General features: G+C 54.2%; 1 protein-coding gene across 1 annotated transcript in view; it reads right to left on the reverse strand.

Moving 5' to 3' along the window:
* Window positions 1–20,094, reverse strand: part of gfra4a (GDNF family receptor alpha 4a) — a 61,269-nt gene that overhangs the window by 5,782 nt on the left and 35,393 nt on the right. Inside the window, exons 2-6 of the mRNA XM_057058400.1 lie at window positions 7,448–7,729; window positions 6,619–6,699; window positions 3,659–3,998; window positions 1,053–1,162; window positions 163–297 (exon numbers count right to left, since the gene is read on the reverse strand). Of these exons, the coding sequence (XP_056914380.1) occupies window positions 163–297; window positions 1,053–1,162; window positions 3,659–3,998; window positions 6,619–6,699; window positions 7,448–7,729 (948 nt within the window). The remainder of the gene's footprint in view (window positions 1–162; window positions 298–1,052; window positions 1,163–3,658; window positions 3,999–6,618; window positions 6,700–7,447; window positions 7,730–20,094) is intronic.

Genomic DNA, 20,094 nt, shown 5'->3' on the forward strand with positions numbered 1-20,094 from the left:
CTAGCATGGACAGGAAAGCCTGCACCACTGTGTTGGACAGCACGTCTCCCATTCTCTGTCCTGGACCCCAGAGCTCTGCTCCAGACCCGTGTCATCGATTGTCGAGCTCATCCCGGACATTCGACATTCCCGGTGGTTGAGGTCTCTTCCTCTGTTACTCACTCAGGCAGATGTTGTCGTGGAAAAACGCCAGGAAGTCGCCGCAGTGCTCCCTGTGGTTGCCGCTGGCGACGCAGGAGCACCAGGGTCCCACGTTGGATGTGGAGTTGTCCAGGTAGTTGGGAGTGATTGTACTTCCTGAGCAGGACAGGAAACGGAATTCTGTACATTTACCAGCAAATCAAGAGCCGCTGTCACGTCTGCCTCCCTCACACACACACACACCACACACACACACACACACACACACACACACACACACACACATACAGGAGGTGTGCGCAGATGTAATCTCGTTAGGCTGATCCTGATTACGACCCTACAGCCTGATTATGGTAATTAAATAAAAGCAGTTCCATGACAACGCTCTGATGTATGGGCGCGCACGTACGTGCGTGAGGAGCTGAGGTGGGTGTAAACAGCAGCAGCCTGCTGGCTTCTCTGGGACCTGTTTGGCTGCCTGTCCTGACAGATGATTCATGTGAACCGTCCCAAAGCTCAGAGGGTCACCGCTGGACCGCCGCCGCAGGGGTGGATCCCTCAGGTGGATCCCTCAGGTGGATCCCTCAGGTGGACCCCTCAGGTGGATCCCTCAGGTGGACCCCTCAGGTGGATCCCTCAGGTGGACCCCTCAGGTGGATCCCTCAGGTGGATCCCTCAGGTGGACCCCTCAGGTGGATCCCTTTGATCGGAAGTGTCCCCCATGTCCCCCCCCAGCTCCTGTTTTCAGAGCTGAAACCCAACGGCTGCAGCTTGAAGTGGGATGGTGTGTGTGTGTGTGTGTGTGGTGTGTGTGTGTGTGTGTTGTGTGTGTGTGTGTGCGTGTGTGTGTGTGTGTGTGTGTTGTGTGTGTGTGTGTGCGTGCGTGTGTGCAGCACCAGCGCACGTCTCACCCATCAGGCCGGTGTACGACAGCAGACACTCTCCGTAGTTCTCCTGCTTGCAGCCGCTGCTGTTCTCCTCTGAGGGCTGGCAGTCGTACTGGAACTGGGCCCAGCGAGACCTGAGGGAGCAGAACACCCCATCATCACCCCATCATCACCCCATCATCACCCCATCAACACCCCATAATCACCCCATAATCACCCCATCAACACCCCTCTGTCACCCCAGCATCACCCCAGCATCACCCCATAATCACCCCATAATCACCCCATCATCACCCCATAAGCACCCCATCATCGCCCCATCATCACCCCATAATCACCCCATCAACACCCCTCTGTCACCCCACCATCACCCCAGCATCACCCCATAATCACCCCATCATCACCCCATCATCACCCATCTGTCACCCCATCATCACCCCTCCATCACCCCACCATCACCCCAGCATCACTCCTCCATCACCCCATCATCACCCCATCATCACCCCTCCATCACCCCATCATCACCCCTCCATCACCCTTCCATCATCCTTCCATCACCCCATCATCACCCCTCTGTCACAGCAATGACAAGCCCTGACTTGTGTTGACGTGTTGCAGCCGTCCTGGACGTGGACCCGTCAGAACATCAGAGATCCTGTATGTGGCGCCTGTGGCCGGTTCCGTGCCCCCCCCCCCCAGCCTTCCTCTCCAGCATCTCCATCTTCTCCTGGTTTCACTTCTTCTCTGCTGACTTTTCGATGAGTTCTGACCAGATGATGGAAGACGGATCGTCCACAGAAACGTCTCCTCTCCTTCGCTCACCTTTGCTGCTCAGACATCCAGCCCCATCGTCATCATCATCATCATCATCATCATCGTCATCATCATCATCATCATCATCATCGTCATCATCATCCTCATCCTCATCCTCATCCTCCTCGCCCCCGAGGACGCCGCAGCCATCATATTGCATCACGTGCTGCCGTCCACTGGCATTTGTGGCGGGAGCCCTCGGGGGCCGCGGCGCTCCGCCCTCGTTCGTCATGTCACAACAATGATGTGTGTAAAACTCAGGTGGGACGATGAGAGGAGACGTCCTCTGTAGCCCGCCGGGCGACGCGGCGCAGGCGCCCGCGGGGCCGCGGGGCGTCCATCCATCCAGGCCGGCGTGGAGAACAACGTGTGATCGATCGACGTGACGGATGAAGCCGTTTGTCTCCCCGACGTGTGAAGAGGAAGTGGATTAAAGGTGGAAACGCCGCCTGTCTGCTGGGGGGGGAGAGTGTTTCCTGTCTGCTCCGACAACAAACGCCGCTTTAATGACGCGCCGCTCAAATCTGCCAGGATAGCTGATGCTGGAGGGGGGCGGCGGGGCAGAGGGCGGCGGGGGGGCAGACGGCAGCGGGGAAGATGGCGGCCGCCTCGCTGCCGCTTCACCCACAAAACAAATGGTGAATTTAACTGAAGTCATTAAACAGCCTAATGAGTCTATCAACTGAATTAATTGAACAGGGATGACTAATTAAATCTAAATGACATCACAGCAACAGAAGCACCAGAGGAAACAGTCTGGACGTCGTCTGGCTTCTCGTCCTCCTGCGGGACGGTCCGGCCGGAAGCTTCTTGTCCTCCTGCGGGACGGTCCGGCCGGAAGCTTCTTGTCCTCCTGCGGGACGGTCCGGCAGGAAGCTTCTTGTCCTCCTGCGGGACGGTCCGGCCGGAAGCTTCTTGTCCTCCGCGGGACGGTCCGGCCGGAAGCTTCTTGTCCTCCTGCGGGACGGTCCGGCCGGAAGCTTCTTGTCCTCCTGCGGGACGGTCCGGCAGGAAGCTTCTTGTCCTCCCGCGGGACGGTCCGGCCGGAAGCTTCTTGTCCTCCTGCGGGACGGTCCGGCAGGAAGCTTCTTGTCCTCCTGCGGGACGGTCCGGCAGGAAGCTTCTTGTCCTCCTGCGGGACGGTCCGGCCGGAAGCTTCTTGTCCTCCTGCGGGACGGTCCGGCCGGAAGCTTCTTGTCCTCCGGTGGGACGGTCCAACCTCTGATGCTGCGGAGGAACCGGGGACGAGCGAGCAGGACGGCAGGAGCTCGTCCAGGCTCTGCAGCCATTTAACAAACAGGTTCTTCCAATGAACGGTGGATGAACTCGGAGCCAAAGCAGAGATGGAGGGAGGAGGAGGAGCCTGATGATGTCAGCGAAGGAGAAACTCCCCAAATATTCCCGAACAAACAGAAGCCTTTTCTCCGTTTAACGGAGAAAAAGTGGTTTTGATGATTGAATTCTGCTTCAGCCTGAGCTGAGAGGCTGCAGGGCACTAACACACAGGCCTGACTGGTTTTCCCTGACTAGTTTTCCCTGACTAGTTTTCCCTGACTAGTTTTCCCTGACTGGTTTTCCCTGACTGGTTTTCCCTGACTAGTTTTCCCTGACTGGTTTTCCCTGACTGGTTTTCCCTGACTAGTTTTCCCTGACTGGTTTTCCCTGACTGGTTTTCCCTGACTGGTCCAGTCCACTGGGACAGGAGCGTGATTGTCCTGACCCAACATGGTGCTACTGTCCACCAGACAGGAAGCGTGCGGTAAGCGGGCGGTAAGCGGGCGGTAAGCGGGCGGTAAGCGGGCGGTAAGCGGGCCGACCTGCACACGTAGTCGGCCTTGCAGACGCGCAGCTGAGCCAGGCAGTTGGGCTTCTCCTTGTCCTCGTAGGAGCAGGACGGGACGATGGTCTGGCGGCGGCGCTCCGCACAGGCCGTGTCGGTGCAGGGGCAGAAGAGCAGCTCGTGGGTGTAGTCGGGGGGGACCCGGTCGAAGAACTTCCTCAGCGCCTTGTTGCACTTGGGCCGGTTACAGGGTCCGGACCGGGCCGAGGGCTGGATGCAGGCCGACACGTACTCCGTGCGCAGCTTCTGGCAGGTCTCGTCGATGTTGCAGGCCTTGGCGGCGTCCAGGCAGCGGTTGACCGTCATCACCTCCGACTCTGAGGAGACATGAAGCAAAGCTTTTCATCCTGGGGAGGGAACATCAAATCCCAGCCAATGTTTACCAATGATTTCAAGGTCTGATTGGAGCTGTATCGACTGCCCCCCCCCCCCTCCCCCTCCCCCCCCAGTGAGAGCTGAAAGGAGAACGAGGAGTCCGAGTGTGATGGAGAACATGAAGAACACACTCAGGCCTGATGAGTGTGTGATAAATACGAGATGATTGTGTTTAAATGCTGCATGAGTTCAGGCTGGCAGGACTTCAGCCGAGGCTTCCTGGATGAATATTTCATTCTGCTGGGTTAATGCGGGGGGGGGGGGGGGGGCAGCAGGAGGGGGGGGGGCACCTCTCAATGCTGCCCCCCCCCCCCCACCCCTCCTGCTGCCAGGTGCATCCAGCCCTCCCTCCCTCTCATTCGTCATCTTAATCCTGGGCATCTGCCATCAGTGCCCCAACACCCACACACCCCCACCCCCCCCACACACACACCCACACACCCCCACCCCCACACACACCCCTTCTCTGGGCTCCTCCTCACTGCAGCGGTAACGAACCACCTCCTGTGGAGCAACAGGAAAACCCCTCTCAAATCCATATTTCATACATATTTGTACCCAGTTTTCCTCATTCTGCCATCGTGTGTGTGTGTGTGTGAGTATGCATGCGTGCGTGTGCATGTGCGTGTGCGTGTGCGTGTGTGTGCATCTCCTCTGGCAGCCTCCTCTCCTCATTACTTTGTAAACTGCCTGTAGTTTCGTCTCCTGGTGAATTTGCTTCTCACCAAGCTGTCATATAAAATATGAATGGCCGTGGAGAGCACCCTAACAAGCCATCACACACGCGGGTTATTCCCAGTTTAACGACTAAACACACAGAGCCGAGGAACGGGAAGTGTGCATGTGTGTGTGTGTGTGTGGGGGATTTAGAGGCGGATGGACCCAAAGCCTGCAATCAGAGACTGGAGGAGCATCTGAAGGCTAACGAAGAGCTCTGCCCGGTGCTGGGTGTCCTCCTCCCCGTGTTCACACGAGTGTTCCTGGGCCGATCCTGGAACACTCTGCTCCAGATTCCCTCACAGGTTCCTCACCAGACCCACTGGAGGCTGCGTGAACTCCTGCTGCAGCTGCTTTTCCAGTTCCGAGGCTGCTCCTTCAATGTTCCCTCTAATGTTCCCTAATTTTCCATGTGTCTGAGCAGACACACAAGCTCCCTGAGCACCTGAGGACCAACATCAGACGGGTCCACTGTGGCCACACCAGTATCAGGCTTGATCAGAACCTTGGATCACAGCGAGTTACCTGGCTTATTAAAAGAATCACATGGCAGCAGCACATAAAATGAAAAAGACAAAACTCTTGTTGTTCATGAGATGTGTCCTGTTCTATGTGAGAGTCCTGCTTTAACCAGAGGAAGAGCTTCTTCTTCTGTGTGCACACACTCCGACAGCCGTCCCATCCTAAAAGAACCGCATTCTTTTTTACTCTGGCTTGATGAGTGGATGTGGCTCTGCCCGTTCGTTTGCCATGATAAGGGATTAGCATTTGCGTCTCCTAACTCTGCTGCACTGTTGTTAGCTAGCTAACGTGCACGGCGAGTAAAGGCAGGGCACATGCGCGATGCTGATTGGCTGCGTAGCGTAGGTGTATCGGATTATTGGCTGGACACCTGTCGCTCATTGAGTTACGTTACGAAATGGTACAGAAAACAATATTACTGGTCTAATTAACTAGATTATATCAGTTCTAAAATTAGATATTAATGAATACGTTTCTGTTGAATTTTATTTTGTGCGCTGAGTACGTGCAAGCAGTGCGCGATTGCGCAAGCGCGCAGCTTAGAGGGAACATTGGCCTCCTTGTTCATCCTCACTGGTCAAACATGCAGTGATCTGGAGATGGTTTCTCAAGCTTTACTAGTCCGGCTCCAGGGAAGAACCTCCAGGGAAGAACCTCCGAGCTCCGTAAAGGACACCAGTGCTCCCAGTCGTTGTCACATAAACACAGCGTGACAGTTACTGTCCTTGTGGGGACCTCACAGCAACAACGTGAGCAGGTCACTGATTGGGCGACATCCATGCAGACCAGGATCATTTCAGGATTTAATTAGCCAAAGCAAAAATGCTAATTGCAGCCTGTTATCATCTCCATCTCCCTATTAAAGCAGCGCATGCTAATCATTTCATTAGTGTCATTGAGGTGCCACAGTTTCCTCAGCGTCACTGATGCGGAGCATATGTGCTGCTGGGAAAATGAAAACTGACTTTGGCGTCCTGAATGGAAACGAAGCCTTTTCTCTCAGACTCTGAAGGCCCAGAGCAACATCGCCCACTTCTCCACCTTCCTCTGGCCTTTCATTCCTGCTATCTTTGTCTGCTCCGTCCCTCCCTGAATTAGCCGTGCTAAAGTAAATAGGTAATTAATCTTTGCCTGGGACGCTAACGTGCACGGAGCAGCCCTGCGGCCAGCCGCCAGCGCACAGCAGCACACAACCAGCGACCGCCCAGCGTGTCGGCGCCGCGGCAACATCTGGATCCGCCCTCTCGCCGGCCCGGAGGGGAGCTGCTGGCTCCGCCGGGAAGCTGGAGGCAGGAAGAGAGGAAGCGTGAGGCAGCAGGTCACCTGCAGCGATGGAGGCCAGGCGGACGTAGTCGGAGCCCCTCTCCTCGGGTTCGTACGGGTAGCTCTCCACCAGGCTGAGTCCTGCGGAGGAGGACACAGAGCAGGAAGGTTAGAGGGGGCGGAGCCTCTGCTCAGCCTCAAGACGTCTAAATAAGCTCAGATGAGGACGTTAAAGGGAAGACGCTGCTGAAACCTTCATCCCTGAATGAACAGCTGCTGCTGCACAACACAAAAACTCCTCCGCACCTTCTTCAACGCGGTGCTTGACTCCGTTTATTCGCACTGTTTTTGATTGGATCGTTCCTCATTATTCTTTTCACTCCTATTTAATTGCGGGGCTAACGATGACTGACAGAGCGGCAGAACCTCGGCTCCGGTCCCTGTTTATTGCCCTCGTCGCTCCGGCGTCTCGGTGTCTTTGTTTGCACTTCCTGTTCGGCTCTGTTACTGTACGAACAGCCGGGGGAGCGTTCCGATGGGAGCGGAGAACACAGAGAACGTGGGCGGAACAACACGGATCAGAGACTCCGTTTGAACTATTTCTGAAACAATAAATGCTGTTTTCATTTAAGCCTGGAATTTACAGTTTAGCCATCTGGAGGCGGGAGATTAGCTGGTAATGGGTGGCGCGCTCCGTAATCCCGGCGATGGCTCCAGTCGCCCACCTCCCACAACGCCCGAGCAGATTCCGAGTTCTACCTTCACCACTCTCCCTGATAAAGACTCAAATGGAAGAACGTTTATCTCTCCTGCCAAAGCGCCGACTCAGCAGGACGTCCGAGCCCGCGGCGGCGCTCTTGCGGCGCCATCGGGACGGCGGCGGCCTCACCGTGCAGCAGCGACTGGTGCAGGCTCCAGTAGATGCTCAGGCAGTTCTTCTCCTTCTTCATGCCTCGTTTGCACTGGCAGCCGTGCAGAGGGGTGGACAGGAGCGCCGTCATGGCGTTCTCGCACTGGTTCCGCGCCCCGGGCCCCAGCTTCACGCTGCCGTCGCCCGCCACGCACTGCCGGAGGGTGCGCAGCCGCGGGCTGCACGTGTCGTCGCCGGAGCAGGCGTCGCCGGCGCGCAGGCAGTCCCAGCCCCCCGTGGAGAGCGCCGAGCGTGGGACTCCTGTGGGACACAAGATTCAGATTTTAGGGAAAATCCCGGATGGAGACGTTTGGGAGCAGCGGTCGTGGAGCAGAGCTCAAGCTGCTCTGGAGAAAACCCAGAATAATAGAAAGGAATCACACAAAAGTGGGCCAAGCCCGAACCGGTGAGCTCAGGTAGGAGCCACTGGAGCAGTGTGTTACAGGCATCCCGTTACAACGTCGGCGGTTCTGGGAAATGGGTCAAAAGCCTCATCCCAGATCTGGGAGATAAAGTGGGAGCCAAAGGGAGGAAATGCTGACGAGCTTGTTGGAGATACTTCAGACAGCATTACATCACTCTGTTATCCTCCATCAAAGCAGCTGCCCTGTTAAATATGCAGGAAGTTCCATTAAGTGTGTTCAAACCTGCTGAATTCAAATCAGGATCAACACCCGGAAGCTAAAACAGACAAAATCAAATGTAATTGACAAGTTGTGCTCGTCAGTGGTGATCACAGCGAGTCTCTCCAGCACATTAGAGTGTTCCCAAAGCCCAGCGGGTCTAGATTATTCATGAATTCATAGTTCTCAGCTCGAACACGTCTGACAGCGTCCGCACGGCTCCATTAAAGCTGGGGGCTGATGCAGCGTCTCCTGGTTCATCCCGACACCACCGAGATGGCAGTGACGCCTTCGCCTACAGTCACAACAGCGCTCGTCTTTTCCAGACCGAAGCTGCATCGTTAGTGCAAAGAAAAATGCAGATTCTGCCGGTTCCAGCCAGTTCCAGCTGGTTTCTGCTGGTTCCTGCTGGTTTCTGCTGGTTCCAGCTGGTTCCAGCTGGTTTCTGCTGGTTTCTGCCGGTTCCAGCCGGTTCCTGCTGGTTCCTGCTGGTTCCTGCTGGTTCCTGCTGGTTTCTGCTGGTTCCAGCCAGTTCCAGCTGGTTTCTGCTGGTTTCTGCTGGTTCCAGCCGGTTCCTGCTGGATCCTGCTGGTTTCTGCTGGTTCCTGCTGGTTTCTGCTGGTTCCAGCCGTTCCTGCTGGTTCCTGCTGGTTCCTGCTGGTTCCTGCTGGTTTCTGCTGGTTCCAGCCAGTTCCAGCTGGTTTCTGCTGGTTTCTGCTGGTTCCAGCCGGTTCCTGCTGGATCCTGCTGGTTTCTGCTGGTTCCTGCTGGTTCTGCTGGTTTCTGCTGGTTCCAGCCGGTTCCTGCTGGTTCCAGCTGGTTCCAGCCGGTTCCAGTCGGTTCCTGCTGGTTCCAGCCGGTTCCTGCTGGTTCCCGTCGGTGCTCTGAGGAGGAACGCAACAGTCCAAGGAGTCGCTAGCCCGCTAACGCTGAGCTCACAGCGGTCTTAACCAATAGTTCAACTGATTTAACCTGATTTTCCAAATGTCACGACTCCGATTTCACTCATCATATCTTTGGTTGAGACGGCATTGCTGACCAGATCCCAGGAATCCTCTCACAGCTGGAATCCTCTCACAGCTGTGAAATGAGCAAAATAATGAAGGAAATTTGGTGAAAATACTGAGAAGACGTTTCTAGCTGAAGCGGACTGAGGCCAGGTGGCTCTGGAAGCCACCCTGCCTTATTAGGATCAACACCATTCCTGGTATTCCAAGACATATCCTTAAAAACTTTTGGACCTGTGACTGAAAAGGTGAGATCTCCTGTTAAGCTCCTCTGGCTGAAGCCTGAACAACCTTCAACCTCAATAAAAGAGCAGGGACAGGAGCTGCTGCCTTGCTTTTAGGAACGTCGGTGGATCCTATTGTGAGCGATCATCCAGCACTCCAGCGGAACGCCGGGGTCTTGACAGGCAGCATTTATCGTCCCGCTCAGCCGCCTTTTTCCACTTCAGAGTCTGAACGAGCAGAGTGGTTGTATGTAAGCAGAGAGGGAGGCGGGCGGGATAATGTCACTCCTGATGCAAATCAGCTCCTCCAGGATCGGGAGGGCGAGCCGGAAAAGAAAGTGGAGGAATCTTCGCTCCACAGAAACGGTGGGAAAATGCAGATCTGCCAAGGAAACGTGATTATATAACGATGCTTCAGCTCCGTCTGCAGATTTAAGATAAACAACATGAGAGGGTGTGTGTGTGTGGGGGTGTGTGTGTGTGTGTGGGTGGGGGGGGGGGGTGTGGGTGTATGTGTGTGTGTGTGTGTGGGTGGGTGGGTGTGTGTGGTGTGTGTGGTGTGGGTGTGTGTGTGTGGGTTTGTGTGTGTGTGTGGTGTGTGTGTGGGTGTGTGGTGTGGGTGTGTGTGGGTGTGTGATGAATCCTGAATCCAGGTTTTCCAGCTCGACTCATCATGAATTAATCCAGCCTGAGAGAAGTTTGACGTGAGAACCTGCGAAGGAAACGTGAATTTCCTGGAAACAGAAACCAGTTCAAACCAGTCGAGTGAGGAGGAACCGGTGGTGCCAGGCAGGTGTGCTGCCTCCTCACCATAATCCCGGCTCCGCCTCTCTGGTTTGGGAGATTTCCTCCTTCCTGTCATGCTTCAGTGAGCAGATTCTGGAATTAAAGAGGCAGATCTCCAGAATCCCTAAAACCAAATTCCTTTTCCCTTCCTGTGATCTGCGGCTTAGAATCCGAACCGGACGAGTTCAGGATGGTTCTGACAGTCGGGCCGCTGGGACCAGGCTCCGCCTGATTTGACAGTTAACATGAAGACTCCACAAAGATCTGGTGTCCGGGAGTAGGGAATGTAGGAGGTCATTGAGATGATGAAGCTGGGAGGAGAAACTGGCGGATTCTTTGGAATAGGATCAGGAAGCAGAACGCTCCGGAACTCCCTGCTTCCGACCGGATGGATGCTGCTTTCCTCCCTGAGCTTCAGCCACCTCCAGGCGACCTGTGGGGTCAAAGTTCACTGGCTGAGAAGCTTCTGGGAGACGGATTTCCATCGCTGTACACGGATGAGTGGAATTTCACTGAACTGGGAATTGTGTAACTGGATCCACTGGTGAAGGGGGAGAAACTGAGGGATTCAGGCGGCGCCCAACCCACTCACGGCTACGAGGCGCACACTGAAGAGCGCGCACGCTGAAGAGCGCGCACGCTGAAGAGCGCGCACGCTGAAGAGCGCGCACGCCGAAGAGCGCGCACGCTGAAGAGCGCGCACGAGTCGTGCAAACACAGCTTCCTTCAGCAGTGGGAGGATGATAGCAGAGTTCACACCGTTTTGTGTGGGATAAATTGGTTTTATCTCCCAGAGTCGGCCGGCGGAAATGATGAGGCGTCGGAAGTTCGATTAGAGGAGGAGAATCCAAGATAAAAGTTCAGGACTTCAATCGGCAACAGTCACGTCGGACCACGAGGGACGGAAGTTTCACCGGGATGATCCCAGGTAACTCAGCGTTTGGGAGGAGGAGCCGCGGCCTCATGGAGCGCTATCGGAGACGGTCCCGCCTCTTCTGGGCTTTTCCTCATCTCACTTCCTCCTTTTTCCTCCCAAAACCTTTTTTTTAATCTGCGAAAATCATTTCGTTTTTTCAGGAAACTCGAGGCTGCAAAAGCTGAGAGAAAAATCCTCCCAATCAGTGTGTCCAGCGACGGGTGACGGCCAGGAATCACTTTATTCACACACACACGCGCACGCACACACACACACACACACAACACACACACACACACACACACACACGGTCTTCCTGCAGCAGGACGAGCCCCTTCAGAGCCCACTGCCGAGGTACCCTTGAGCCAGGTAACACATATTTGCCTGTGGTGAGTTACGACCCCTCCGGGGGGGGGGGGCGGGGGGGGTCTGCCTTCGCCCATCTGCAGCTGGGATGGACCCCAGCATCGCCCGTGAGCCCGAACGGGACCGAGCGGACACCACTTGTGCACCAAAGCGAACCATCAGCACCGTTCCCGCTCTACTAGTGCCAGCTCAGGACAACCTGGCATCCCATAGCGCACGGCCCCTCAGCCAGCATGGAGAGTTCTGCCCGTCAGAGTCCTGCTGCCAACAGAACCTCTCTGCATGTTGGGCCCGTTCTCGTGCTGCAGTCAGAACCTCTAAAGTCCGACAGTGTGGCGCCTGTTTGGAGGCTCGTGATAAAAACCTCCTTAAGCTCCTTACTGCCTTTGTGCCTCCTTCTCCAGAGAGCGGAATGAGAACGGGCTTCCTCTCCTCTCCGCTGCTCCCTGCTCAGAACACATTGAATCACAATACAATCAAATCCACAATTCCTACACCCACTGTTGCACATCGGCCTCAGACGTGCACGCAGACGCACAAACAGGCTCCACCTCCTCTGCTTCCTGCGTTGGGCTCGGAATTCCGGACGCAACCTGGTAACGTGTGTGCACGTTCCTGTCAGCGTCTTCCTCCTGTCAGTCTATTTAAAGCGCTGGCAAACGCAGCACAAATATTTGTGCACGCACGCGTTTGTGAGGGCAGAAATAATCGCATTGTTTGAGTTAATCCGGAGACGCCAGAGCTGCGGAAACAAAGCTGCTCCCAACACGAGTGGGAAACTCAAGAGCAACGAGGAAAAACACCGTTTTCCTCATTCGGCTGCGCGCGAGTGTGTATTATCTTGTTAGGACAAAGGGTTAGCTAATAAAGCTCCATGCTAATGTGATTTTCTTGACATTACAGCTCAAAGACGCAGCAGAAACTCTGTGTGTGTGTGTGTGGTGTGTGTGTGTGTGTGTGCAGATTGCAGCAAAGCAGATAACAGAGATCCTTGATTATTGTTACGGTATTACTGCCCCTGAGGGTGTATCTCACCCCTGTCGTGGTTCCCATTTCTGGCATGAAGGGAGTTTGGGGGGGGGCTTGGAAGGTGTAGGCAGGTGAGCGACCTCGGAACACGTCTCCTTTCTCCTCGGAACACGTCTCCTTTCTCCACGTCTATAATGAAACCAAGTTTCCCTGAACTGTCCGGCATTACGCTGATTCCCTGTGCAGGTTCTCTGTGGAGCCCCCCTGGGGGGAACCCCCCTCTCATTCATGTGTTGGGGGGACGTGACGGACCTGAACCTGCTGCTCCAGCAACCCTGAACACGCCACCTCAAGGTGGACTATCTGCACCATCAAAGACATCTGCTGACCTTCAGTAAGAGCTTTGCTCCAACCTGGAGGTCAGAGGTCAGAAGACGCAGGCGTGAGGAGAGAAAATAAAACTGTTTAAAGCTAAAAAAGCAGAAACAGACGGACGTTTGTTGACTTTGTTCCTGGGTGAATGCAAATTAACGGCATCTTTTCCAAATAAAAAGCGCAGCTCCTGCAGCATAATGATGAGGTCGCGACCTGTGGAGGAGGCGGAGCCCGCGAGCGGGGAGGTGAGCTGATGTTTCATCATGTGAGACAGCAGATTAGCGGGAGCACCGCCGGCCTTGCTGCGTCCATGATGCATATTGACAGGCCGGGCCCGTCTCGCTGCAGCTAGCTTACGCGCTGCGAGGCATCCACGCGCGCATCGCTCCGCGTGAGCAAACAGCCGTTCGGGAAACTCTCGGCCACATCCGTGGGAATACCGCTGAGCTTTGGCGGCCGAGCCAGAGCGAATTCCTGCCATCTTCCACTCGTCCACCGTTGGACCTTTTTGATGTCATTATTCTCCAGCTAACACGGCCCAGCGAGCAGAGGACGTCGCAGCATTAATATGGTCCTTGTCACATTCAGGAGAGATTCTTCGCTTTAGCCCCCCCCCTCGTGTGTGGCGCCGGAGGCTTGTTTTTAATGAGGAGGAGGTCCGCTGTGACCCGACGCAGGCCAGGAGTGCCGCGCTGCTTCCTGCTGTTCTGAGCAAACACACTCATGACGCCGCGGACGCTAACCCAGCAGAGGCAGATCAGCTCAGACGTTAATGACTAGATCCACTCGATTCCTGCCCCAAACAATCCGTGGCGTCCGTTCTCCAGGGCGGCGAGCAAACGTGTGTTTAACGATTAAACTTTAATGATTTCATAGCATGTTGCTAAGAAACACGTCGGCGCTGAAACAAAACGCCATCAGAGATGCTGCAGATTCATTCATTCATTTCTGGGAAGCTTATTAATGAATGAATGATTAATTAAACCCCGTGGGGCGGCAGCAGCGCCGCTCCTGACTGGCTCCTCGCCGTGTTCGGGAACAACGAGCTCACAAAAGTGTTTGTGGGTGAAACTTTGGGTTGAAAGTGGCTGTGAGAAGGTTGAGCGGAGCAGCAGCTGTCAGCACAACAACAGCTAACCACTCGCTAACAGCGGGAAAATCCAAATCAAACGTGCACAGACGCGCACGTCTGCAGCAGACTGACAACTTTGTTTTTATTTATACACACGCAGAAAAAGTTGCGTGAGTATTTTAACTGGAGTCTTTTTAAAGTTGCTCTTTACAGGGAAGAACGTGGGATTAAAGGTTTGTTGTTTTCAGGGAACCACAGAAAATCCAGAGAGGCTGAGAAGGAAACGTTGGACTACTCAGATCATCAGTCAAACACCAGGAGACCAGGTCCTGGAGCCGACCCGTCAACAGGGTCAGAGCCAGAACCCCCCCAGGTCGACAACAGGTCGACAGCTTTAACCAGTAAAAAGCAGAACTGCAGCGTTGAGAAGCTCTTCCCACCTTCAAGGCCTGAATCATCCACTTTAAGCAATCAGCTTCACTTCAGAAACACTCCACAGGCACCAGCGCGCTGATTGCCCACCATTTTTACTTAATCCTGTGACATCACAAAGGATTATGGGTTGTTGCAAATGCCCACCCACTCATCAGAGACCCGCAGGAGCTGGAGAGCAGCGGGAACCTTCGCTGGAGGTTTGCTGCTAATCAGCACACAAGAAGTTCTCACGGCTCCTTCAAAACACACTTTGCTGCCGTTGGGCATCAGCAGTCAGCTGTTGCCAAGAATGGTTGTCAAGGTAACGAGTTCTGGCTCATCTAAACTGGCTCTGGGTGATGTCATCTCCTCTCAGGGAAGAACTGTCAGGTGAAGACACAAGATTAAAATAAAAATGACCTCCTTCCTTCTGAGAGTTAGCTAGCTTTGATGCTGCTTTGATGCTGCTTTGATGCTGCTTTGATGCTGCTTTGATGCTGCTCGTCGTGGTGTGTTCGCTAGGAAAACCCAGCCAGAAAGCAACCTGGTTCTAGTTCTTCCAAAATCCGAGTTACCTGATCTCCATCTTTAAGAGGAATAAACCATTTCTGCCATGTTAAGCCAGAGGTTGAGGGGAGGAGGGGCAGGGGGCTTCGTCCATGACCTTCACACGCTTCAGAGGAATGAAAAGATTTAATGGCCTCAAGCGCTTCTACGAGCCTGGTAAAAGGTTCCAGAAGGTTTTACAGAAATCAGTTCTCCAAAGTGCTTCCTGCTCATTTGGAAAACTCCTCATCATTTCGGGATTTTCCTAGAATCTGTTCCTACGCTGACGATTTCAACACGCTGGTCCGTTAGCCTCGCTGCGATAATTAGTAAAAAGGTGCTGAAATATTGAGGAGATTTGGGAGTTTCGGCAGGATTTCTCCGCCTCTTCCAGATGACGGGGCAGATGTTCACTTTCCCTCGGAACGGAGGAGCAGGTTTGGGCAGCAGGGGGCCGCCATTAAATCAGCGTTGGGCTTTTAAAAGAGCAAAAATAGAACCGGATGGTCCGGATTTCTCCACCTTCACCTCAAACCTTTTAAAACACCTCACTTGCTGCTCCGGGAGACGAAATTAGCCACAATTATGCACTTTTCTGCGCATCAACTTTTTATATTTAAGCCTTTCAGCTTGAAATTAAATTAGTGGAGACATTTAACTTGATTATATGATAGAAAGTCATTTGCACTCATAATTAAACAGCTACAGCGTCAGCGATGTAGCTGTGAGTCACCTGTTCCGTCTCCCAGGAGCTGAGCAGCCTCACGTCTGGCTCCAGGCTGCTTCAGGACCTGGGGGTCCATCAGGGGACCATTTAAGAGGCCGAAAGGCTCCGGTGATCCGCGGCTCTGCTGCGAGCGTACCTACAGCTTAGCTACATCTCCATTGAACTGACCAGCGTCGGTCATGTGACCAAGCTGGGGAGGATGCGACGTTCACGCCAGGACGTATTTGATGGTTATTTTCAGCAGCCAGAACGCGTTAGTGTTCAATCCCAACAATCATTCCCCCATTTTGGATCCCTTTTTCCCTATAAGAGCTGGCAAATCCCAATACGGACAAGCAGCAACCCCCCTCCCTCTATCCGTTACACAAATATCGAGCGTGGGCATCGATCCTGAGCTGCCTGGATCGGAGCAGGAGTCCGGCCGGAGCTCCTGCCAGAGCAATTAAAGCTGCCAGCAGGACGTTTGATGGATTGTCTTCACAGGGACGAACAGAAGGACGGAACAAACAGTTCCAGAGAGCAACGGCTAAATTAAATACCGACACGCGCCGTCGCTCTGCAGCACTTCGGTTTAGAGATGCTCGTTTCAGTTCTGTCTGCACTTCAGCTCCGGCGGCGCTCCGGCGCTCCGGCGCGCTACAGGAAGTCAAACACGCCAGGCTGCGGCGGGAAGGTGTGTGCCACCTGACAGGCCCGGCGAGCCAGCTCTTGGGGCGTATTGATCCGACCTGTCGCTGCCAGAGGGCCTCGCTGGATCCCGGCGCTCATTAATCAAGCCGACAGTCGGACGAGGGCAGCGGCGCCGTCACAGGGACGCCACCGGTTTCCCTTCAGTGGGCAGGTGAGGTCACCTGGGGGAGACGTCAACATCTGCATCTGGAGTCGGACAGACTCATCAAACTGGGGGTCGGATGAATCCCTCCGGATCCTGGTGCTTCCTGTTTGGAAGGATGCTAACCTCCGTTAGCTTCTGCCACTTCCTGTCTGGGTGAGGAGAGCGTTTTGTAACAGCGGTGCACCGAGTCACCACATTCCCTGGCTGATGAGCTGGAAGCTCCGGTGTTTTCTCCGACGAGGGTCTGATCATTCTGTATCCACCCTCTGCGACGCGCTCCGCGACAGTCGGGCTCTTTGAGAGCACTTTAAAAATAGACTCGACGCTGTGCGGAGCGCCAGGCAGGAGCGCGGCGGCTGTCACCAACGGAGCACCGGAAGTTTGGAAATCAAGCTGCGAAACAAAGCGGGAACGCTGAAACGCTGCAGCTTCAGCGCTGAGCTGGGGAATAAAAGGTGGCCGGAATAATTAGCCTCGCGAACACGGTGCGAGGATTTTCACGCTAACGATGTTTATCTTCATGGTTTAGTTGTGTTGGGAAAAACCTTCTTCCTGTTGGTAAAGGCAGCACCGACGGTTATTCCAGGCCCAGCAGGAGCCGCTCCCGCTGGACTAAAATAGGCTGTTGTGTGCTCACTGATGGCCTGTCATGTTTCATTACCTTTTCTCATCTGTTCAGGATGTGACAATAGGAGGATTGTGGATCCGGAACATCGCGCTGCGCTGAGTCACCGTCCAGGAGACGCAGACAACGTGAGCCCAAATCCCAGCCTGGAGAAATGTTCCCGTTTAAGACGGCACAGAGGGAGGATTACTGCCGCTGAGGCCGGAGCCCTACGGTTCCTGACCGGAGAGAATCCGACGCCGACCTCGACGCCGCACAACGGCAACATCAACAAACAAAAACTCTTCCGACCCTGTCAGACACGGGAATGTGGAAATAATGAGGGACCTAAACACGGATTTCTCCTCTTGTGCTCAGCAGACTGAAACTTTGCCAAACACAACAAAAGGAAGGAGCTTTTATCCCTAAAACGTGATCCAAATCTGCTTCTAAACCACCTCTTTGATTTACATTTGGGTCCTAAAGTCCTGTAACTGACTCCAAATCCACTTCCTGTACAGGCCACTCAGGGAACCCGGAGCGATGCGACTCCAGCTGCCCTCGATGATTCCCGGAATAAATGAAACTCAGGTGCCGACTTTACGGAATGTTGTTGCTCCAGCCAGTTAGAGACTGCGCTGCCAGGAGCAGCAGGAGCAGCAGGAGCAGCAGGAGTAGTAGGGAGCAGCAGGAGCAGCAGGAGCAGCAGGAGTAGTAGGAGTAGTAGGGAGCAGCAGGAGCAGCAGGAGCAGAGGGAGCAGCAGGAGCAGCAGGAGCAGCAGGAGTAGTAGGAGCAGCAGGAGCAGAGGGAGCAGCAGGAGCAGCAGGAGTAGGTGGGAGCAGCAGGAGCAGAGGGAGCAGCAGGAGCAGCAGGAGCAGCAGGAGTAGTAGGGAGCAGCAGGAGCAGAGGGAGCAGCAGGAGCAGCAGGAGCAGAGGGAGCAGAGGGAGCAGCAGGAGCAGCAGAAGTAGTAGGGAGCAGCAGAAGCAGAGGGAGCAGCAGGAGCAGCAGGAGCAGCAGCAGGAGCAGAGGAGCAGCAGGAGCAGAGGAGCAGCAGGAGCAGCAGGAGCAGCAGGAGCAGAGGGAGCAATGGACCAATGACAGCGGACACGTTGATGATGACACGTCTGCAGTCATGAGGAAAAGTGACTTTAACCTCCAGTGAGATCAGGGATCTCTCTGAGGGATCCGGTCTCTCCGGAGCCCTGGCCATCATTCCACTGTTTCACGGAGAATCGGGGGGGAATTCTGAAGAGCCAGCACTTTATTTCTGCAGCGTTGTAAGATAATGAAAGTTTTCCTGAGAGGAGCTCCAGAGGAGGCCTTTCCCGTGAGCCCCCCCGTCGGCCCGGCCAAGACCTGATGAATAATGCAGGTGTGCGTCAAACCTCTGGTCTCAGAATGCTGATGCTCCTCACAGCTGGAAACAGGAGCGCGGCTGCTCCTCACACCACCTCTGACGGACGGACAACAGCCCGGCGAGGCTCCGCGTCCCTTCACACCAGCTCAGCAACACCAGGATCCCAGCGCCCCCCAACCCTTCGGCCCCATCATATCAGCGCACGTCAGCTTGTGTCGCCGTCATAGTTAAACAGGACAAAAGTGCTCGGAGTGCCCCACTTGACCTTGTCATCCTGATTACAGTCGCCCCCGGGCGCCGTCCCGCAGAGTGTCTGCTGTCGTCGGCTTGATAAGAACAGCGCTGCGCCTGGTACCTGCAGCCGGACCCTGGGGGGGGCAGTAGTGCGTGAGAGGTGAGAGCGCGCGTGCACGTGCATGTGCACGGGCTGATTCTGAGAAGTTGGACAGAGTCATTACCAACTGAGGGCCCCCTGAGGTTTTAGTGGCTAATGCCGGAATTTTCCCATGAAAATTCAATGTTCCCGAGAAACCCGAGTGGTAACAGATCAATAAATCACGGGGCCGATCAATCACGGCGATGTCTGTCATGCTGAACTAATCAACTCGCTAACGCAGACGAACGATCTCCCACAACCTCCGTCACCATCGAGGGAAACACCAGAGGAGCAGATTTCTGTGCACGTCCTGAGTGAAACATCTCAGATTGATAAATGGATCATTGACAACGGAGCGTCGAGCATCTTCCAACCTACAGAAACAGATGTTTAACCTACAGAAACAGATGTTTAACCTACAGAAACAGATGTTTAACCTACAGAAATAGATGTTTAACCTACAGAAACAGATGTTTAACCTACATCCAGGTGAGATGAAGGTGGAGCTTATGGAGAAACGGTCCTTCCAGATTCTGTGATGAACTATTGAAGGTCTGCGTGTCTGACGACATCCACCTTCTCTGTCCTCACATCTGAGAATTCCGGAGCATCAAAGCGTTCCACCATCGTCCAAACAGCTCAGAAAACAGCAGAAGAGAGGAAATAAAGCCCGACGTGCACGTGTCAACCGTCTCTCCGTCACCGAGCCGCAGGAAACGGCAGCCGAGCCCGACGCAGAGCTTCCTGTTTAAGGTTTAGGGTTTTCCTGTTTAAGGTTTAGGCTGCTGGGATACTTCACCCACAGCAGCAGATCCTGGGAACAACGAGCAGCGGTTCCATCACCATCCCACCGTGGGGGGGCATCGTCCCTGTGGGGGGGCTGGAATCTGTGCTCTTCAGTGATGGGATGCAATAAGGAAACAATTACAAAGAGAATAAAACCTTCATGATGCCGTCAAACCTCATGAATGTCAGGTGATTCCTTCACATTTCCATTTATGGAATATTAACTTGGATCTGGAATTACTCTCCCAACGACCCCCGACCTCTTGGAGGTCCGTTTAGGTGGTTTTAAACAGAAACACACAAGTGGGAGGTGTTCTTTTCCAGCTGGTCACATCTGCTCAGCGACCCGCTAACGTTAAAGCTTCAACATGAAAGAATGAATTTTAATTAACGGATATGAGGAAACCGAGAAGGTCAATCACTCGCTCTCATCTAATCACCTTTCAGACTGTTCAGAAGGTGAAAATATTCCTCCTCCATTATGACAAACTCACTCTACAAATCTGCATCTCAATGATTTTATACGTCTGCACTTAATGAGGCTGGAACGAGGAAACGGAACCTTTAATAACCTGACTCATAATTAACCATCTCAGAGCTCATCTATCTCGGGCTTCATCTCAGCTGGGAGATGTGATCAA

The sequence above is a fragment of the Takifugu flavidus genome, chromosome 16 (assembly GCF_003711565.1).
Source record: "Takifugu flavidus isolate HTHZ2018 chromosome 16, ASM371156v2, whole genome shotgun sequence".
In the NCBI taxonomy this organism is placed as follows: domain Eukaryota; kingdom Metazoa; phylum Chordata; class Actinopteri; order Tetraodontiformes; family Tetraodontidae; genus Takifugu; species Takifugu flavidus.